The sequence below is a fragment of the Schistocerca cancellata genome, chromosome 3 (assembly GCF_023864275.1).
Source record: "Schistocerca cancellata isolate TAMUIC-IGC-003103 chromosome 3, iqSchCanc2.1, whole genome shotgun sequence".
Classification (NCBI taxonomy): Eukaryota; Metazoa; Arthropoda; class Insecta; order Orthoptera; family Acrididae; genus Schistocerca; species Schistocerca cancellata.
Genome location: NC_064628.1, coordinates 146,939,740 through 146,959,722, shown reverse-complemented (window position 1 = coordinate 146,959,722; position 19,983 = coordinate 146,939,740). Strand labels below are relative to the sequence as shown.

General features: G+C 42.2%; 1 protein-coding gene across 1 annotated transcript in view; it reads left to right on the top strand.

Moving 5' to 3' along the window:
* The first annotated feature begins 7,696 nt into the window (after positions 1-7,696).
* The window catches only part of LOC126176167 (membrane-bound alkaline phosphatase-like), a 38,464-nt gene continuing 26,177 nt past the window's right edge, over positions 7,697-19,983 (top strand). The window contains 1 exon segment of the mRNA XM_049923309.1: positions 7,697-7,852. Coding sequence (XP_049779266.1) covers positions 7,721-7,852 — 132 coding nt within the window. The 5' untranslated portion in view covers positions 7,697-7,720.

Genomic DNA, 19,983 nt, shown 5'->3' with positions numbered 1-19,983 from the left:
CACTGGAAACACGTCGACGTATGTGGTATCAGCATGGTGGTGCACCTGCACATTCCGCAATTAACACCAAGCTGACCCTAGACAGGATGTTCGACGGGCGTTTCATAGGACGTGGAGGACGCATAAATTGGCCAGCCCGTTCTCCTGATGTTACACCTCTGGACTTCTTTCTGTGGGGTACGTTAAAGGAGAATGTGTACCGTGAAGTGCCTACAACCCCAGAGGATGTGAAACAATGTTTTGTGGCAGCCTGCGGCGACACCACATCAGATGTACTGCGGCGCGTACGACTTTCATTACGCCAGAGATTGCAATTGTGTGCAGCAAATGATGGCCACCACATTGAACATCTATTGGCCTGACATGTCGGGACACACTTTATTCCACTCCGTAATTGAAAACGGAAACCACGTGTGTACGTGTACCTCACCCCTCATGGTAATGTACATGTGCGTCAGTGAAAAAGACCAATAAAAAGGTGTTAGCATGTGGACGTAATGTGCTGTTCCTGTCTCTTCTGTACCTAAGGTCCATCACCGTTTCCTTTGGATCCCTACGTAATTCGGTGCTCTCCGATACACACGATCGAACAGCGGAGGAGTGGTACTCAAGCGTCAACTTTAGGTTACAATATCTCCGGATGTAATTAACATTTTACAATGCAACAAACGGCACTGATTACGTATTTGTTTATATGTTCTGATGTGCTAACAAAACTAATGGGGTTCCATTTAAAAAAACGTAGGTTTGTGTTAAAAACATACTTCCGTGCATTTTCGTATGGTTTGTATTAAACAATTACACTAGCCCCTCTCCTCACGTTCGGTCTGTGGAATCGGTTCGTCAGTATTTGATGTGGTTTACGAAATATATCCAGCGGTAACGTTAGGTGACTCACCCTGTATATATATATAGGGTGTTACAAAAAGGTACGGCCAAACTTTCAGGAAACATTCCTCACACACAAATAAAGAAAAGATGTTACGTGGACATGTGTCTGGAAACGCTTAATATCCATGTTAGAGCTCATTTTAGTTTCGTCAGTATTTACTGTACTTCCACGATTCATCGCCAATTGGCTCACACACACACACACACACACACACACACACACACACACACATATATATACATATATATATATATATATATATATATATATATATATATATTGTCTCTTATGTTGGTTCTGGGATTTAACTTGAATACTTATCGAGGTGTTCATATCACATAATACAGTAACAAGCTTTACATTAACGAGAAAATTTCCCACACCTGTTTAGTTCCATATCATTGTCCGCCTGCGCTAGAAATCTGATGCTGTGTGAAGGAAGAGATGTTTTCGCCTTTACTATGACATGCATCTCTATATTTTGACAGGACAGACACTAGGAGTCTGACATATTATGCTTCCTTTTCACTGACAGCATATGGGATACTGTGTTGGGCTATGTCAGTTAGTGTAGAAAATGTTTTGCCAGATTTTGTGGACATGGAATTCCTCAACCCTTTCAGTTCCTCTGGCTACAGCTGTGTAAGCTAAGTTTTACTGTCTCTTAGCTGCAACAAAAGTATTTTTTCCCAATGGAAACTTTGCAAGTGTATCAGCGCGCTGCTTCTTGTAATAACCAGAATAGGCGGGTGTGGTTGGATCGCTATATTACACCGTATAATTGAATATTGTTTTGTTATTTTTCACTGTAATTATTGAATGCTTAGTTTACTATTTATTACAGCAGAGAATATTTTGTAATTAGTTATTTCAGTCCATAAAATGTAACCAAGTGTACAAAGTATGTTTTGAAAACGGGTACACATTTTTATGTAAATATTACATCTAAAATCATTAAATAATCACCTAAGAACATTACCACGTACAGAAAAATTTTCCTTGTTGCAGAAAAAATTCAGGTCCGAAAGGGTTAAGTCATTAGCAGTGCCCCTTCAGCGAACAAAGAAGAGACAGACAGAATTCATGTCACGAACAAGTACTTCACAACTATTCGAAAACTATGCGGTTGTGAACAACGTTCATTTCCCCTTTAACAATGAAAAGAACAACTTTAGCTGCTTACAGGCGTTGACATACGTCAACGGTGAGAGATGAAAATGTGTGTCCCGACCGGGACTCGAACCCGGGACCTCCTGTGTACAGGGCAGACACTCTATCCATCAGAGCCACGGAGGACACGAAAGATGGCGCGACTGCAGGTATTTATCTCTGGCACGCCTCCTGCGAAACCCACATTCTCAACGTATGTCCCGCACTACATTCGTTGTGCCCCTACCCATGATGGATAGAGCGTCTTCCATGTAAGCAGGAGATCCCGGATTCGAGTCCCGGTCGGGGCACACATTTTCATCTGTCCCCGTTGACGTATGTCAACGCCTGTAAGCAGCTAAGATTGTTCATTTCATTGTTATTTCATTCTAACGAGCTGCTTGGTCACCGATGGCATGTGTTCTTTCGGACATGTCCCCTTTATTTCAAACATCAATAGATATCTGTTAGTGACAATTTTTGTGGGTAATGCTGTCTAGAACGCTGAACGCAGTTTGCATTTATTACGACTTTTCTGCTACTTCTGTCATCAGATAATAGCTTAAAATTCATTTTCGCCTACTCCCCGCAAAATTGCGGACATAGATGAAATGACTCTAGTTGTGTCGTGAGAGATTTAGGATATCTGTTTCAGCAACTGGAACCCTTTCTTTACTAACATACCCAACGTGTCGGCTGTAATGAATCGGATTTCTGGGAGGGGACTGCTGAGGGAGAGCTGACTACTAGGAAAGGATTGAATATTTTAGAAGAGTAACTTTCTACGTGTCGGGGCGTGGAATGCTAGAATTTTGAACGTGGTATGGAAGCTGCAATATCTGCAAAAGGGAAATGCAAAGGCTCAGTATAGATGTAGTGGGGATCCGTTAAGTAAAATGGAAAGAACATAGAGATTTCTGGGCAGACGAGTGTAGAGTAAGATAATAGCAACAGAAAATAGTGTAACACGAGTAGGACATTTTATGAACAGGAAGGCAGAACGGAGAGGGAGCTCCTATGAACAGCTCAGTGATAGGGTTGACAGCAAAACTGATAACAATCGTTCCGGTGTACATGCCGACGTCGCAAGCAGGGGAAGAAGAGAGAGAGGAAATATATGACGATATTGAAAGAGTAATTCAGTAACAATACTCACAGGGAAGTGGAATGCAGTTGTACGGGAAGGAGGGGAAAAGTGTCTTACGGGAGAATATGGGCTTGGTAGTAAGAACGAGAGAGGACTTCTGCAACAAATTTCAGCTATTGTTAATCTGCTGAAGAACCACGAAAGGAGGAGGTAAACTTGGAAAAGTCGGGAGACACGAGAAGATTCCAGTTAGAATAAGTTAGATTACACCATGGTCAGGCACAGAATCCAAAGCAGTCTGAAGGCTAATCCGACTGATGACTCGAAGAATAAATGAATAAATAAATTAGATTATTCCGCCTAAAGTTCCTGATTTTAAGAATGTTTCGTACAATCGACGGAGGATTCCAGTACATATGTATCATACACAGGTAAACATTAAGTATGAGCTGTTGTCTCTTCTCCGTCAGAATCGGGATTGCGTTCTCTCTCTCTCTCTCTCTCTCGCTCTGTGTCTGTGTGTGGGTAAAACTCACACCCATGTTCGAGGTAGGACTCGAATCCTAGAGCTCTGTTTCACGCAGTAGCAACGTCTCCACCAGACGACGAACGTTAATGTAGCCCCGGAGATTGAACACGACTGTAAATACCTGGAACCTGATACAAAGGAGGAAACATGTGTAAGATTTTTTCTATCGGATTAAAGCTAATATTGTCCCGATGACTACTTCTCGACGTCCTCTTGTTTATGTTTCCATTTGGGCTGGGTAGACTATTGGCTACCCTTGTCTTCATCCATCGCCTGCGCTCGGGCGTCCTACGAATACACGTGACTAGGCACGCGTCGAAACGGAATTCTTAGCTCTGAGGTGTTCACGCTACCTCCTATGTTCTCTCGCAGCATGGCGTTAGGCTTATTCAACTCTGTTTGTTCTACCTATAGCATTTTTGAGCATTTACCTTTTTTTCCTCTTCGTTGTTTTCATAACGTCTGTAGCTTTTTTCAGTTTCCAAGTTTCCTTGTTAATAAATTTGGAGTAAATTGTTAATTTATGATAGGGCACTTTACCCAACTCAGTAAGTTCAACAGAAACATGCAACAACCATGCGTGTGTCTCATTCAGTTACTAAGCTATGACTAATTCCTTGCTCCTTCAGAGAGCGAATAGTGCCGTACCAGTTCCCAGCTGGATGACAGACGTGGACAGGCAAGAGAAACACGCTTGGCGAGAAGCCGCCTATGGTTTATTAGTTTAGTATAAATGACACATATCTCTATGCGTGCAGCATACGTGGTATAAAGAAAGCAAAGGCTTCGTAATTTGTCTGAACTCGAATAATATTTTTAAGGTTTTAAAATATCAATGCTGCTTTTTCATTTTCCCTTTTTACCCACAGTATTTTTGCTTTTCTTAAATCGCCAGTATATCTTTGCAACGATTTGTATGCTTCTACTATGATCGGTTTCGATTAGTTGAAACAAATTCTTTAAGCGATTACTGTACGACGTATTTCATATCTTTGGAGTTCATTTGGGCCATCAGACAATGGAAAATGTCTCGGACGTTGAACAACGGGACGATATAGTTTCGAACGAGATTTCGCCATTCTGTGTTTGGATTCTACTCCTGCATTTTGGTTTGGGAGGGAGACTGATCTACTGGACTTCTTGCTTTGCCTGGTGTTTCTACAGTGATGAATATTATGGGTGAGATATTTTCAGTTATTTGCCGTGTTGTTTGAGAAACAGGGTAGAGGTTATTTCAATCATGCATTGTAAATAATTGCCCAGTTATCGAGCAATCATTCTGTGTATAGAACTTCCAGTAGTATCCTTCGGCATGGTGAAAATAAGGTTCTTAGTTTACTTACTTGTCGGGAAGTACAAACTGATTCTTAGATAGGGTAATATCTTTCCAATCCATCTTGCAGTATACTCAAACCTATGATTCTCTTCCATATTGTAAATTATTTATTGTACTGCTAGAAGTCGTGTACTTCAGATACGCAGATTCGTTACATTTTGTGTTAGCTACATTGTGATTTTATCTTGGCTTCATGAACTTCTGCATTGTTTCGAGGCAATATTTCATACATTTTCTCTGATTATTTCGTTGAACGGAAGTAATTTCGTTTATTATCTTACGTGATATAGCTACACGTTGTCCCGCCGCCATCTTGCTAACGCTAATTGCTTCAGGCCTCGTTACATCTATGTTCAAATTTAGCACGCACAGTTAACTGACTTAATCGTACGCTAAGACTGCAAACCGTCAGCGATAAACATACTGGTCTTTGCTTGGATTGCCGGACGCGGTGACCGAACGCCGGCACGGTAGCTCAGCGTATTCGGTCAGAGGGTCAACTACCCTCTATAATAAAAAAAGCTGAGTGCATGGGTCAACGAAGAACCAATTCAACGAACAATATAGAACAAATTGAGACAAAAAAAAGCGGTTCTAGGCACTTCAATCCGGAATCGCGCTGCTGCTACGGGCGCAGGTTCGAATTCTGCCTCGGGCATGGATGTGTGTGATATCATTAGGTTAGTTAGGTTTAAGTAGTTCTAAGTTCTAGGGGACTGATGACCTCAGACGTTAAGTCCCACAGTGCTCAGAGCCATTTGAACCATTGTTTTTATTTTTTATTTTTTGGTTGGATTAATGTTGCAAGAGGAGAAACGTAAGTCGTTAGATGCTGTTCTGGAAGACTGATAATACGATACGGTGAATACAATGCAGTCTTCTGTTATATTAGAGGTATGTTGTGTGGCACACTTCATAGCGAAAGGGGATTCATTTCCAATAGAATATTGAGACTGTTTTCTTAATCCATGTTCTGATCTGTATGGTTAAGAGAAGTGTTTGAATGTATCGACAAACTGCAGGGACAGATTCCTAACTGTAAATGGAGGAAAAAAATTTCAATGAATACGTGTTCGGAAATACATCGTCGCCACAGGAGATGGAGCTGACGCTTGACAGTTCCTCTAACCATATGCCGTGTGTTCCTTGTGTGTTGTAAGTTGTGTGATTTAAGCAGCATACTATAAGCAGCAGAATGGTCCAGTATTTATGTTGGGAACAAGCCTATATGGTTTTTGTCTACGGCTAAAAAGATGGAAAAGGTCGAGAGGCAGCACGGCTATAGCAAAACAAGTACCTTCACAGACACCAACCGCATCATACAACATTTCAAGCTCTTTTCGGTCGTTTGAATGATCATAGGTCCTTTCAGATAAGACGAAAGTGCAAGAAGGCGGCTGTGCTTACACCAGATTTGGAGGTCCGGGTTCTACACGATATTGAGACGAACACTAATACAAGCTCCAGGCAAGTGGCTCGCCAACATGGTTTCAGCCAAAGAACGATTATGTGTATTCTGAATGACACTGCATCCTCTGGAGGCCGCTTTGAACATCTGTCGTTACGTGGATGCGATGCAGCTCTGTAGCCTACTGTGGTGCTGGACTTTCTGATGCCGTCTTACACACACTATACATTTCTGCACACATGTTCACAGGACCTTTATCCTCCATTCCTAGTCAGGAATCCTCCCTGCTGTTTGTCGGTTTTATTAATGTTCTTTACAAGGCTAAATATAACGATTGCAGACGCAAGGGATGATGCTCATAGCACGGCTTTCAGCTGTAAGCTGAAATCACAGACATTATACGGGATGATTCAGCTATCCCTACCTATGTGTTTTACGTAACCAGGCAATACCTTCAAATACAACATGCGAAATTTCCATATTTTCTCGCTGGCTATGCGCTCGCTATTGGACGTACAGAAAAATATAAACAGGTCCTTTTTGCAGGAAATTTTGTGTAGTTAAATTTAATACGGAGGCCGTAGTTTTCGAATTACTTACGAAGAACGTACAAAAGTTGTTCTCATACGCGTCTTACGTTAATAACTCGGAGACCGTGGCATCCAGCAAAATCTTATCCCAGTAAAAAATTTAACTACAAAAAGGTACTGTTCATGTTTTCTGTATAATAGTTATCATATAGCAAGCGACAGAATATGAAAATCTTATACGTGGTTGATAAAGGCATTGTGGCTTGTCTGAAAGTGACAGGTAGGAGCGTCTAAATCACCCTGTATAATTTTTGTACACGTTCTTGCTGAATGATCAGCTACTGTTTGGCTGATATATAGTTGCCCTAAATTCATTTGCGTTACGATTACATTTGGTACGTGTAGGTGTTTCTAATTAGTTAAATATTTGTGGATAAATCGCGTTTCTAATTTGTTTCCTAGAACATAGTTATCCATATATTATGACATACCTTATAGCGTAGGCCTTTTTTGAATTGCACGCGGTAGTAGTTGATTCTTATTATACGACACAGGCCCAACAAGTCTCCTAAATTCTGCATTCAGAATCATAAGAAGGTGAGGTAACTACGTTGCAATATGATACCTGTTATTGATGCTGGCAGACTATTACTTACTGGTAAAGCTCAGATTCGGTCTGACAAGCCGCACATGCCCACAGGAGCCCCGTACTGGACCTTGCGGGCGCAGCAGCGACTGGTGAAGAGTCTATTCGCCGGCCAGGTGCGGCGGCCGGCCAAGAATGTGATCATGTTCCTGGGCGACGGCATGTCCATCGCGACGCTGACCGCCGCCAGGATGCTGCTGGGCCAGCGGCAGGGTCTGTCTGGCGAGGAGGCCCAGCTCAGCTTCGAACAGTTCCCCAACGCTGGACTGTCCAAGGTCAGCATTTCATACAGCGCGCCTCAATGCTACGTCGATTACATACACACGTATTCTAAAGGCTAATGCATTTTCGAAGCAGCCACTCTCCTCCACCATTGGCTGTTAGTTTCAGTTCCATGTAATTGTCACATCCGGGCCTCTTCTTGATGCCTTCGAAGAAAAAATTACCACGAAGCAGCTATCCGAATGAGACGGAAATTGGTTGAGTGGTTTACTTGGACCGATAAGCAAATGACTTCAATTTCTAAAACATTGAATGATTTATCAAAGAGAAAGAGCTCAACAAACTGGAAAAGTCAGAAACGCGGTGATCCTGCTGTGACCGTTATGCAAGGTGTTATTCGCCTAAGCATTGATTGAAACAGTTGTTGGATGTCCTCCTCAGAGATATTGTGCCAGATTCTGCCAAACTGGCGCGTTAGATCGTAAGATGGTTGGAGGACCCTGCCCGTTGGCCAACTATGGTTTGGCAAGTGCAAAGACAAGCGGTAGAAACTATCACCGTGTGCGAACGGGCATTATCTTGATGAAATGTAAGCCCAGATGGCTTGTCATTAGGAGCAACGAAACGGGGCGCAGAATATGGTCGACTTACTGCTACAGTGTAAGGTTCAAATGTGCAAATGTGTGTGAAATCTTACGGAACTTAACTGCTAAGCTCATCAGTCCCTAAACTTACACACTTCTTAACGTAAATTATCCTAAGGACAAATGGACACACCTATGCACGAGAGAGGACTCGAACCTCCGCCGGGACCAGCCGCACAGTCCATGACAGCAGCGCCTAAGACCGCTTGGGTACTCCCGCGCGGCTATGGTGTAAGGGTGCTGCAGATGACAGCCAAAGAGGTCCTGCTAGGAAACGAAATGGCGCCCCATATCATCAGTCCTGGTCTTCGTCTTCTGCCTGGAAATTCATTGACGGGAGTAAAATTTTCTTCACCGATCCCGCTTCGAAATGAGCCCCGATGACAAGTGAAAACGTGTCTGGGGACGCCCTGGACAGCGTTGTGATACCAACATGACTTTCGCCCGCTGCACAACCCGGCAGCCAGGAATGATAGTCAGGGATGCCCTCTCTTTTCATAGCAGGACTATTATTGTTGTCATCTACGACCCACGAAAAGCACAGGGGTACGTCGACGATATTCTACGTCCCCTTTTGTAGACCTTCTCGGCGAGCCATCCTGGGCTTACATTTCAGCAATATAATGCCCGCTCGCCCACGATGAGAGTTTCTACTTCTTGTCTCCTTGCTTGCCAAACTCTACCTTGGCCAGCAAGATCGTCAGGTCACTCCCAAACTGAGAAAGCTTGCAACATTATGGGCAGACCCTGCTACCGCCTCATGGTTTTCACGATCTAACCAGTTTGACAGAATTCGGTACTAAATTCCTCAAGAGGACATCCAACAACTCCAACAGTGAATGCCAAGCCGAATAACGGCTTACATAAGGGCCAAAGGTGGACCAAGGCGTTATTGACTTGATCAATTGATGAAGTATTTTCTCTTGGATAAACCATCAAATTTTTCTGATACTGTAATCATTTCTTTGTGTTACATGTACATCACAGCTACTGATTTTCATCCCATTTGGATAATTCCTACAGTGGTAAATCTTTTTTTTTGCCTTAGTGTGTACTATATCCTCGGCGGTTATATTCCTTTCTTTACCAACACTTTCCCTTCAAGAATATTAATTATGAAGTTGTTGTGTCTGATGACACGTCCAATAAATTCTATTTTTCTCTTATTCATTTACATTAATAATATTCTCTTTTCATTGATTTCCCTCTAGAATTCCAGATTGCTTTTTCTTCCCATCCAGCTTGATCTTGTGATTTGCAACCATATCCACATTTCATCTGCTTCAAGTAGATTTCTTTAAAATTTACTTAGAGTCCAACATTCACTTCCACAGAGCAGTGTATTCTGTACAAATGCTTTTCTAAAGGATTTTCTGGCGTCTGTATTTACATGTTTGCTGGTTAAAATTATTATCTTGGTCATAAATGCCTGCTTTACCAGTTCTACCCCACTCTTCACTTCCATTAAGGATATCATGACAACTATTATTGTAATACTGAGATAATAAAATTGTTTTACCTACTCAGTTCTCACGTTATCAACTTTTAAATTTTTTTTAATGTCTCCCACACTTTTCCTTCCACATTACTTTCTTTTCAATTTGTTCACTTTTAATTTCCTTTGGTTAGGAGTGTCTGATATGACTTGCAACATTCTATTCATTTCTTTTTCGGAGTCTGCAACTATCTCGATGTCATCAGGAAATCTAGTACACTGTATCATTTTACATTGCGTTTTATTCTCTTTGGTTTCTCCTTCATGATCTGAATAGGAACCTCAATGGAAACATTAAATATGTATGAGGATGTTTGTCTAACACTTTTCCTAATTTTGGCCTCTTCTTCTAAGTTATTGATATTCAGTTTTTTACTTTGTTTCTGATACAGTTGAATAATAACTCTTCTATCAAGCCAGTCAAGTCCTATTTTTTTCATAATTCTGATGAGTAGTTCCCAGTTCTCATCGTCAAAGCTATTTCTAAGTCAATGAAGGTCAGGAGATATTTTTTCATGTCCATCCTTCTCTCGAGCAGGACGTGCGAGGCCAAAATAGCTTTTGTTATTTATCTGTCTTCTCTAAATCGAAACTGATCTTATCCAGTCTACTTAGCTACTTTTCCTTTTATCCTGATTTTAACGATATTCATGAGTAATTTGGAGGCATGTGTTAACGTCTTAGCGTTCTGTAATTGATCTAGTGAATTGCCTATCCTGTTTTTGGTATGGTAATGGTTCTTCATTGTGTGAAGTCTTCTGAAATGATTCCCCTTCCGTAGCAGTCATTTAGTGCTCAGATTGATTGATCTTGCATGTTGTTACCCAGATTTTTCAGCAATTTTGCAGGAGCATCACCAACACCAGTCACTATTTCTTCTTTGAGAATCCAAAGGCTCTGTTCAAATTCATGTCTCATGATTCAGTACGTAGCACTTCTCCTTCACACTCATTGATATTCTCAACTAAATTATTTTCGTTCTTGAAGCCCTTATCATCGTACAGTTCTTCTATGTATTCTTTCCAACAAGCAAATATCTCATCATCGTCCGTCATTAAAATCCCCTGTTTATTTTTAACTACTATTGATGTAGTTCTATGTTTATACTGAAGGGCTCTGATCTTATAAATCTAACCCTGTTTTCCGCTTTTTTCGATCTTCTGTGTTTTCAGCAATAATTCTAGTACATTGCTCTTTTGATTCTCGGCATTTGGCTGTAGTGTGATTTTAAATTCCTGTGTAGTCACTAATATTGTTTTCCTTCAAGACCTTACTCGTTCTCTATATTGGATTTAATATTTGTACTGTCATCCAAGATTTCCTCTGCTTTTCCTAAAACTTCATTAGTTGCTTCCATTATTCCCATCTTGAAATTATTGCTCTGCACTGGCTTATGACTTCCATTAGGTATTTTACCTGTTAATGTTTCAAAAGCCATCCTTATTACTGCTTCTTTTACATGATTATGAGGAATTTTGCATTAAACATACACTGGAGAATGTTTGAATAGTATGTTCCACTCATGTCGAAACTATTCTTATTCCAGAAGCATGTGCAAACGTGATGCTTTTGGCACAATGTAATTTCAGTAATAGAAAACCTAACACCAACCACAAAGAAACCATGGAATAGTTCCGTTCAAAAGTAATCACCAAGCGCGTCAAGACGTTTATCGTCCTTGGAGACGAGACGATCAATTCTTGTTTCGTACAATGCGGTGGGCCACTGATGGATCTACGAGGTGCATTCAAGTTCTAAGACCTCCGATTTTTTTTTTCTAATTAACTACTCACCCGAAATCGATGAAACTGGCGTTACTTCTCGACGCAATCGCCCTGCAGACGTACACATTTTTCACAACGCTGACGCCATGATTCCATGGCAGCGGCGAAGGCATCTTTAGCAGTCTGTTTTGACCACTGGAAAATCGCTGAGGCAATAGCAGCACGGCTGGTGAATGTGCGGCCACGGAGAGTGTCTTCCATTGTTGGAAAAAGCCAAAAGTCACTAGGAGCCAGGTCAGGTGAGTAGGGAGCATGAGGAATCACTTCAAAGTTGTTATCACTAAGAAACTGTTGCGTAACGTTAGTTCGATGTGCGGGTGTGTTGTCTTGGTGAAACAGCACACGCGCAGCCCTTCCCGGACGTTTTTGTTGCAGTGCAGGAAGTAATTTGTTCTTCAAAACATTTTCGTAGGATGCACCTGTTACCGTAGTGCCCTTTGGAACGCAATGGGCAAGGATTACGCCCTCGCTGTCCCAGAACATAGACACCATCATTTTTTCAGCACTGGCGGTTACCCGAAACATTTTTGGTGGCGGTGAATCTGTGTGTTTCCATTGAGCTGACTGGCGCTTTGTTTCTGGATTGAACAATAGCATCCTCGTCTCATCCATTGTCAGAATCGACGAAAAGAAAATCCCATTCATGCTGTCGTTACGCATCAACATTGCTTGGCAACATGCCACAAGGGCAGCCATGTGGTCGTCCGTCAGCATTAGTGGCACCCACCTGGATGACACTTTTCGCATTTTCAGGTCGTCATGCAGGATTGTGTGCACAGAACCCACAGAAATGCCAACTCTGGAGGCGATCTGTTCAACAGTCATTCGGCGATCCCCCAAAACAATTCTCTCCACTTTCTCGATCATGTCGTCAGACCGGTTTGTGCGAGCCCGAGGTTCTTTCGGTTTGTTGTCACACGATGTTCTGCCTTCATTAAACTGTCGCACCTACGAACGCACTTTCGACACATCCATAACTCCATCACCACATGTCTCCTTCAACTGTCGATGAATTTCAATTGGTTTCACACCACGGAAATTAAGAAAACGAATGATTGCACGCTGTTCAAGTAAGGAAAACGTCGCCATTTTAAGTATTTAAAACAGTTCTCATTCTCGCCGCTGGCGATAAAATTCCATCTGCCATACGGTGCTGCCATCTCTGGGACGTAGTGACAATGAACGCGGCCTCATTTTAAAACAATGCGCATGTTTATATCTCTTTCCAGTCCGGAGAAAAAAAATCGGATGCCTTAGAACTTAAATGCACCTCGTACAACTGTACGCACTCTTTCACTTTCTCGCCCCACTAAAACCGACGTTCACGCATGTCTTTCCTCAGCTCATCAAAGATGTGAAGCGAACACGCTGAAAGATCTGGGTTGCACGAAAGATGTTCAGTGTTTCCTAACCACATCCCTGAAGATTAATTAGCCTTCATCCGATTGACAGTGTGGGGGCGGGCATTATTATGCAAGAGTATGATTCCGTCCGATAGCATTCCTGAGCATTTTGACTTTAAGGCGCTCCGCATTTCCTTTTCCACCGAGTGTCGTCATAGCGCTCGAGGAACTCGACAAGCAGAGCTCCCCCGCAGTCAGTAACGCCCGTCCCCACACTACCAGTCGGACGGAGCCAACGCTTCGGCCATTTGTTTGGGAAACACTGTAACATCCTCTGTACAGAATATCTGTAAGCACAAAATATGATTTTCCTTTCCTAAGTTTTGCAGAATATTGTTCAATATAACATAGTACAATAGGGGCAGCGTATCATATATAGCCGCTGACAGATCACGTGCTCGTTTGGATCGTTCACCGTCTGATTTTCACATCTTTGGTGACCTGAAGGAAGACATGAGTAGACGTAGGTTTCAGTCGGACGTGGAAGTGTAAGAGCGGATGTGATCGTGGATCCGTCAGCGGCTGACCGCATTCTATGGAACGGGAGTTGATCGTCTCGTGTCTCAATGTCATAAGTATCTTTACGTTTGGGGTGATTACTTTAGAATGGGACCATTCCATGGTCCTGTTGTGGCGGGTGTTCGATTTTCGCTGTACTGCTTCCCATAGATGATCCAGAGATGGGAGACTTCGCAATGTCGAATAACAGAACCACCTAAAACATTAGTTTTTAACAGAGTTCTCGAAAGTCACGATTTCCTACCTGAAATAATATTTGGTATGTAGCACCGATTATACGATGTCATCAAAACAATTTTGAAGAAAACTTAAGAAAAGAAACTCTTATTTAGTACTTGCAAATGTTCTTGAATTTAATCTTACCGTGAGAAGAAAACTACTTATTTTACCTTCAGTTCAAAATAAACTTTTTTTTTCAATTTTTCAATTGCATATTCATTCATTTTTTAATTTGTAAATAAATATATGTATAAACTGTTACAAAAGAATGAACCGAGTATTTGCCTGATTTCGATGTACTCTGATAGACTTAGACATTCAAAATGTTTTGCAGCTTGATTTTGGAGTGTTCGGAGACTCTCTTCAAAATGCACTTTTAGTACCCCGAGTTCTCTGCAAACCTGTCCGCCTTCTTTGCTGGGTGGTAACGTGCTTGCCTCCCGTGCAAGCGGGCCCGGATTCGATTCCCGTCCCGGTTGGAGATTATCTCCGCTCGTTGACTGAGTGTGGTGTTATCCTCATCATCGGCACGCAACTCGCCCAATGTGGCGCCGACTCCAATGACTTGCATACGGCGGCCGCAGGATGGGGCCTCCTGGGTAACAACGCCATACGGTCATTCCATTTCCCTGCAAACCCAAAAGCAAAGGAACTTTTCCTAAATTCGATGTTACTTAATTTTTCGATATAGGTCGTTACATCCACACAGTGTCTATTATGCTTTGCAACAAATTTTGTGTGTTGACCAAGGAATAATGAGAACATATAGCGTAACTGAAATAAGAATTTCTAAAATAATTTTGAAGTAAAGAGATTTTTATAAATTAAAATTATTGTTGTCCAAAGTAGACACTGAGAACTTTGGCTGTAGTACAATTATAAGGCTGCTAATATAAACAGCATACACGCCAGTTCGTCGAAGAGATCTATATCTACATCTACATCCATACTCCTTAAAACACCTGATAGTGTGTGGCGGAGGGTACTTAGAGTACCTCTATCGGTTCTCTCTTCTATTCACGTCTCGTATTGTTCGTGGAAAGAAAGATTGTCGGTATGCCTCCGTGTGGGCTCTAATCTCTCTGATTTTATCCTCATGGTCGCTTCGCGAGATATACGTAGGAGGGAGCAATATACTGCTTGACTCCTCAGTGAACGTTTGTTCTCGAAACGTCAACAAAAGCCCGTACCGAGCTACTGAGCGTCTCTCTTGCAGAGTCTTCCACTGGAGTTTATCTATCATCTCCGTAACGCTTTCGTGACTACTAAATGATCCTGTAACGAAGCGCGCTGCTCTCCGTAGGATCTTCTCTATCTATTCTATCAACCCTATCCGTTACGCATACCACACCAGTGAGCAGTATTCAAGCAGTAGGCGAACAAGTGTACTAACCTACTTCATTTGTTTTCGGATTGCATTTGCCTAGGATCCTTCCAATGAATCTCAGTCTGGCATCTTCTTTACCGATGATTAATTTTATATGATTATTCCATTTTAAATCACTCCTAATGCCTACTCCCAGATAATTTATATAATTAACTGCTTCTAGTTGCTGACCTACTATATTGTAGCTAAATGATGAAGGATCTTTCTTTCTATGTATTCACAGCACTTGTCTACATTGGGATTAATTGCCATTCCCTGCACCATGCGTCAATTCGTTGCAGATCCTCCTGCATTTCAGTACAATTTTCCATTGTTATAACCTCTCGATATACTACGCTATCATCCGCAAAAAGCCTCAGTGAGCTCCCGATGTTATCCACAAGGTCATTTACGTATATTGTGAATATCAACGGTCCTACGACACTCCCCTGCGGCACACCTGAAATCACTCTTACTTAGGAAAACTTCTCTCCATTGAGAATGACATGCTGCGTTCTGTTATCTAGGAACTCTTCAATCCAATCACACAATTGGTCTGATAGTCCATATGCTCTTACTTTGTACATTAAACGACTGTGGGGAACTGTATCGAACTGCTTGCGGGAGTCAAGAAACACGGCATCTGAATGTTTCTCTGGAGGTCAAAAAGAAAATTCGTAGATACTGAATCTTGAACGAAAAACGTTTATTTCTGTTAGTACACAAAACCATCATTGTATACGTAGTCCCAGCAGGAACGCAAGGAAATTTGTAACATACACTCCTGGAAATGGAAAAAAGAACACATTGACACCAGTGTGTCAGACCCACCATACTTGCTCTGGACACTGCGAGAGGGCTGTACAAGCAATGATCACACGCACGGCACAGCGGACACACCAGGAACCGCGGTGTTGGCCGTCGAATGGCGCTAGCTGCGCAGCATTTGTGCACCGCCGCCGTCAGTGTCAGCCAGTTTGCCGTGGCATACGGAGCTCCATCGCAGTCTTGAACACTGGTAGCATGCCGCGACAGCGTGGACGTGAACCGTATGTGCAGTTGACGGACTTTGAGCGAGGGCGTATAGTGGGCATGCGGGAGGCCAGGTGGACGTACCGCCGAATTGCTCAACACGTGGGGCGTGAGGTCTCCACAGTACATCGATGTTGTCGCCAGTGGTCGGCGGAAGGTGCACGTGCCCGTCGACCTGGGACCGGACCGCAGCGACGCACGGATGCACGCCAAGACTGTAGGATCCTACGCAGTGCCGTAGGGGACCGCACCGCCACTTCCCAGCAAATTAGGGACACTGTTGCTCCTGGGGTATCGGCGAGGACCATTCGCAACCGTCTCCATGAAGCTGGGCTACGGTCCCGCACACCGTTAGGCCGTCTTCCGCTCACGCCCCAACATCGTGCAGCCCGCCTCCAGTGGTGTCGCGACAGGCGTGAATGGAGGGACGAATGGAGACGTGTCGTCTTCAGCGATGAGAGTCGCTTCTGCCTTGGTGCCAATGATGGTCGTATGCGTGTTTGGCGCCGTGCAGGTGAGCGCCACAATCAGGACTGCATACGACCGAGGCACACAGGGCCAACACCCGGCATCATGGTGTGGGGAGCGATCTCCTACACTGGCCGTACACCACTGGTGATCGTCGAGGGGACACTGAATAGTGCACAGTACATCTAAACCGTCATCGAACCCATCGTTCTACCATTCCTAGACCGGCAAGGGAACTTGCTGTTCCAACAGGACAATGCACGTCCGCATGTATCCCGTGCCACCCAACGTGCTCTAGAAGGTGTAAGTCAACTACCCTGGCGAGCAAGATCTCCGGATCTGTCCCCCATTGAGCATGTTTGGGACTGGATGAAGCGTCGTTTCACGCGGCCTGCACGTCCAGCACGAACGCTGGTCCAACTGAGGCGCCAGGTGGAAATGGCATGGCAAGCCGTTCCACAGGACTACATCCAGCATCTCTACGATCGTCTCCATGGGAGAATAGCAGCCTGCATTGCTGCGAAAGGTGGATATACACTGTACTAGTGCCGACATTGTGCATGCTCTGTTGCCTGTGTCTATGTGCCTGTGGTTCTGTCAGTGTGATCATGTGATGTATCTGACCCCAGGAATGTGTCAATAAAGTTTCCCCTTCCTGGGACAATGAATTCACGGTGTTCTTATTTCAATTTCCAGGAGTGTATTTCTGAAGATGGTTTAGAAAGCTGTATTTATAACAGCATAAGAATATAAATATCCTATAATAACATTTTTTATTTTTGTATCTCAACTTTAGTCAATTCGTCACTACAAATCGGTTAGTTTTGATTTTAGCGTCGAATAGTGTCAGCTTACCAGAAGCACTTATTGATAAAATGTGTTTACTTTTGGGTTCTCCATTCAGTCATATTAGTTTTGTAGTTCGTCTCTTTTCTTTAAGCATGTTCCAGGCAATTCAACTAAACCGTGAATAGCTCAAACGTGCCTAATTAAATATAAAGGCTGCCACGTTTTCTCAAGCACTTGTTGTAGTTGATAAGTATGTTCGTTCATATTCAGAGGTGTCTTTTTCCTTCGATTTTTCGCTTGATTTTGTAAAGAATATGAAGGCATATTTTGCCTGGATGACGCTAAGAGTACTTTCATGTAGCATATATTGTATGAACTTCGTGATTATTGTGTGCCTTCGTGTTCAAATCATCAGTCGTTAGCGTAAATTATGTTACTTATTTCTGTGTTTTCCTTCCTGTTTCAAATGGTTCAAATGGCTCTGAGCACTATGGGACTCAACTGCTGAGGTCATTAGTCCCCTAGAACGTAGAACTAGTTAAACCTAACTAACCTAAGGACATCACAAACATCCATGCCCGAGGCAGGATTCGAACCTGCGACCGTAGCGGTCTTGCAGTTCCAGACTACAGCGCCTTTAACCGCACGGCCACTTCGGCCTCCTTCCTGTTTGGCGCTCGACTTGCATATGAGCCACATGGATGGAAGCTAGCATTTTGCGCCATAGTTAAGACATTTTTATTTATGCACTAAGAGTGAAAAAAGTGAGGCATTTAAGTTCCATCAGTATCAACTGGACTCTAAGCTAAAAGCTGTGGAGGTATGTTTGAATGCACTTATGTGATGTATCTGGGTTAAGGAACAGTTAGGAGCGTAGTTTAACACAGTTGGTCCGTAAAATGCACTGTTAGTTCGAGATTCCCAACGAGTGTTGAAATAGATGCCGTGTTACGTATTGAGTCCACAAATGTTCTTCTTCTAAAAGCCGTTATCTCAACGGAGATAGGCAGTTCTGTTTGCGTAATTTAGTACGTGTGATCCGAGACGTCCTCTCTAAACTAAAATCTGTCTAGAGGCTGACTGATGAAATTATGGAATAATTACTCGTACATGTCACATTATTAGTACAAAGAAGCGGAAAACCAACAAAAAATTTATAATTCCTAAAATCTTAACTGCGTTCTCAGGAAAATACCACTAACAGTGTAGTCTTATCTTTCTCTGAGAATCATAAATGTGTTTTCCCATCGATAACGAATTTTCAGACAACTTGTTTTGGAACACACGAAATATTACTACTAACTGCAACGAAAGGAAGGTCGAAACTAAGTGGGACCATAATATCTTCCTGCAAAATAGTCGTAGAAAGTGGTTTAGAACTTAATTTAGAAGTGAAACATTCACGACCGGTAACTCACTTGGAAATTTGTTGTTCGGTCGCTTAAGAAATTTATTAAAGTTTGAACATCTCATGTGAATAATTTATGTCCATATATACTTTTGAGTTTTTTATTTAGAAAGTTATTACTTTATAAAAGATTGTATCTGGATAGCAGTCTGTTTTCTAGTACTGAATCTTTATTTCATTTTTCTGGTATGACCATCAAACAGAAACTGTCAGCTGTAAATCCGGCGTAGATCCTGTAAAAAAAAGCAGAAGTGATGGTATGAGATGTATCAACTACTTTTTTATACATCTTGCGATATTACCCCTTCGACTTGGTGGATTTACTGCCAAAATAATATCGCAGGTATAAACTTGCGTATTACAAATGTTTATTAAAAAATAGCTAAACTTATCTGATTTAACAAGTCTGGACCAGACTATAAATTTTTTAGTAGAAGTCACAAACTCAAAAACTTCATTTGTTCTACGAAAGACTTATTCAGTATGAGAAAAACTAGATGAATGGAGACTTTGATACTGATACAACTGTCAAACTGTTTATTTTTTAGGAAGATTAACAGATCCTCCAGCACGTAAATATGGTTTAGGCTTCAATGGATATAATGTTGTGCTAGTCCTGCAATATGAAACTACAAGGCAACTGTGGCACGTATCCTACTTAAATAGTGGTACAGTGGCTAGTTTGAAATAAAGACACCTTACGGAAAGATATTTTTGGAACTGCTTGATATATGTCACTTACGGTCGACTTGGAAGAGCAGTTGAATGGAATGGATGGTGTCTTGAAGGTAGGATATAAGATGAACATCAACAAAAGCAAAACGAGGATAATGGAATGTAGTCGAATTAAGTCGGGTGATGTTGAGGGTATTAGATTAGGAAATGAGACACTTAAAGTAGTAAAGGAGTTTTGCTATTTGGGGAGCAAAATAACTGATGTTGGTCGAAGTAGAGAGGATATAAAATGTAGACTGGCAATGGCAAGGAAAGCGTTTCTGAAGAAGAGAAATTTGTTAACATCGAGTATAGATTTAAGTGTCAGGAAGTCATTTCTGAA